Source organism: Temnothorax curvispinosus, unplaced genomic scaffold (genome assembly GCF_003070985.1).
Source record: "Temnothorax curvispinosus isolate PA1 unplaced genomic scaffold, ASM307098v1 QBEX01016052.1, whole genome shotgun sequence".
NCBI classification, from domain to species: Eukaryota; Metazoa; Arthropoda; class Insecta; order Hymenoptera; family Formicidae; genus Temnothorax; species Temnothorax curvispinosus.
In genome coordinates, this window is record NW_020225832.1 from 1,241 (window position 1) to 3,910 (window position 2,670).

Below are 2,670 nucleotides of genomic sequence, written 5' to 3' on the forward strand. Positions count from 1 at the left end.
ATTACCTGTAAGTATTGCAAAATAAATAAATATATTATATTTGAAATATAGTTAACGTTCAAGTAGCTTATAAGTAAAATTATTTGAGTTAAAATACTTTGTGCTCAATTAGTAGCTTTTAAGAAAAACTATATTATCTATTACATGTTATGTAACTTTCCAATTTTATAAGATGAAAAAGGTTTTTAAATACAACTATATTTTTGAAAAAGATCGAAAATACGGAGTAATAAACTGTAAATGTGAAAAGTGATGTTAGATTAGATATGAAATAAAACCAATGATTCATGAAATTTGTGATTTATTGAAACGGATACAAATTTTCTGCGATCCTGTCTCGTAATGCGTGACCTTCTCTTCCCAGTTCTTGTGCATTTATTTCGTAATTAGCTGCTTCATTATTAACATTGTCAGCATGATCCACCACTGCTTGAAGCCCTTCATCTATAAACATGTCTTGTATTTCTTGATTTTCTTCATTATTTAAACATACGTTGTGTAAAACGCATGCAGCAATTATTGTTGGTGCTATGTAGTCTGTTCGATTCATGTCTAAATATTTAAGTCGTCTAAATCTTCCAAATAAAAGGGCAAAACAACGTTCAACTACTTGGCGAGACTTGGCATGGCAAGTATTGAAATGTTTTTGCCTTTCGGTAACATTTCTTCTCTCGATGTAGGGAGGTATACACCATTGGAAAACGGGATATGCTTTATCCCCGATAATAAATTGCCTTTCATCAAAATAATTATTCGAATGATTCATGAATTCTTCGTATATTGGCGAATTTCGAAAAATCCTTATATCTGATACTCTGCTAGGATAACCCGCAAAGCAATCAAGAATTGACATTCTATTTTCGCATATTACTTGCAGAGTTATGGCATGAAAACATTTTCTGTTAATGTAAACATCCGGATTTACACTTGGAGCCTTGATAGCAATATACGTTCCATCGATAGCACCGATTATGCCTTCTATTCCAGCAGAAGCTTGAAAAGATAGTGCTATGCGTTGGCGTTGTTCAACATTTGGCCAAAATATAATTTCTAGAGAAATTTCATTTAAAGCAGTCACAACCCGCATAAAAATAGCAGATAGTGTAGACTTTCCTAGGTCAAAACGACTACCGACTGATCTGCAGAATAACAAAAATGTTAAACTACAAAATGAATATTTTGCACTTTTTATAACTTGTTTACTTACCGAAAACTGTCTGGTGTTGCTAATAGCCATAAAAAGGCGAGTAATTGTATTTTTGGATCTGTAGTTTGGTGTCCAGCTGCTCGAGCACTTTCTAATAGAGGAGCTATTCTATTTAGGAGCCATTGAAAGCTTGTCACGGTTATTCTGAAGTGACTTTGAAATTCGGAAGCAGTAGACATATCAATAACTCTTTCGATAAAACCTTCAATGCGATGAGGCCTGGTTGCTGGATTATTAATGCGGACTTTCAATCTGTCCAAATACAATATCATTTCTTCGTCGCTATCTTCATCATCATTGTTGTCATTTAGATCAAAGAATATTAATTTGCTTAAATAACTGATCACAATTAAACCAGCTGCCTTTAAATTATCCATTAACAAGTTCTATCTACAAATAAATAACATTAAACTTATAAGGGAACATTCCCAACTCGGAAATTCAAAAAATTATGAAACTCTGGCAATACATAAAGAACATCCTAACATGTAATAAGCTATTTTAGGCAGTAAAAAAATAGCTTATTACATGTCAACATGTCCTCTATGTATTGCCAGTTTCATAACAGAACATAAACATAACCTACAACGCAAATCCACATGTATTTGACCGTCGCGCTTTATTACACCACGCCGTTCTGCGCATGTCAGACGTTTCTCGTCGGAGTCCCGAGCACGACGAGAAGTTGTCGTCCGGGCGTTTGGAAATTGTGAAACGGAACGCAGTTATGACGTCACACCTTGGTAAACGGAACGGTTTTGGACAAAAAGTTGTCGTCCGGACGTTTATACGGAACGCACCCCTGTTCACAGTTTTATTCTTATTTGTATTAGTTATATGTTCACGAGTATTTTCATTTTCATCTTCATCTGTGTCTTCAAGCTTAGAACAATCTGATACATGAAAACTATCATCGGAATTATTCATAGATGTAACAGAGATATTTGACTCATTGTCAGTATTATTATTGTCGATTTCACACTCTGATGTTGACTGATTCTTTACGAATGTAGATTCCGCAAGCGGAACAAATGTACCATTTGAAATATCATCACTGACGTAGGTCTTGTTTGCATTTGAAGAAACATTATTGTTATTAGTGACATTAATCGTATTATTTAGTTGTATATTGTTGTTGATAATATTATCAGTCTTTGTTTGAAATCAACGTGTAAATAGAGAGAGAGATTGTATAATTGCGGCAGCCAAGCGTTCGTATTGTGGTAGGTCGGTACGTGCGGATATGTATGCGAAAAATAGATCCGATCGCGTAGTAACCCAGGCGCTCGAGAACGGTCGAGCGCGGTCTTCCCGCGCGCCTGCGTAAGGATATCTGGAGGGGCGTGCAGCCAAGGTGAGCGAGCCATTCGTTTCCCAGATTTCGTGCACGATGCTTCGTGCTCTGTTGCTAAAGGTCGATAGTATTGCGTCATACTTTTGGTGCCGCGTCTTTCAGTTTTGAA

At 35.9% G+C, this 2,670-nt stretch overlaps 1 protein-coding gene across 1 annotated transcript; it reads right to left on the reverse strand.

The window, feature by feature from the left end:
- Positions 1-301: 301 nt before the first annotated feature.
- On the reverse strand, positions 302-1,584 carry LOC112466335 (putative nuclease HARBI1). The gene is made up of 2 exons (XM_025034394.1): positions 1,208-1,584; positions 302-1,139 (listed from the first exon to the last, which is right to left on the reverse strand). The coding sequence occupies exons 1-2, from the start codon at positions 1,582-1,584 to the stop codon at positions 302-304; spliced, it is 1,215 nt and encodes a 404-aa protein (XP_024890162.1).
- Positions 1,585-2,670: the final 1,086 nt, after the last annotated feature.

Bases quoted from the DNA above. Each gene is read 5' to 3' on its own strand.
- LOC112466335 (XM_025034394.1), bottom strand. From the start codon at position 1,584: ATGGATAATTTAAAGGCAGCTGGTTTAATTGTGATCAGTTATTTAAGC. The intron at 1,140-1,207 runs GTAAGTAAACAA...GTTATTCTGCAG, and splicing joins GCAACACCAGACAGTTTTCG to ATCAGTCGGTAGTCGTTTTG.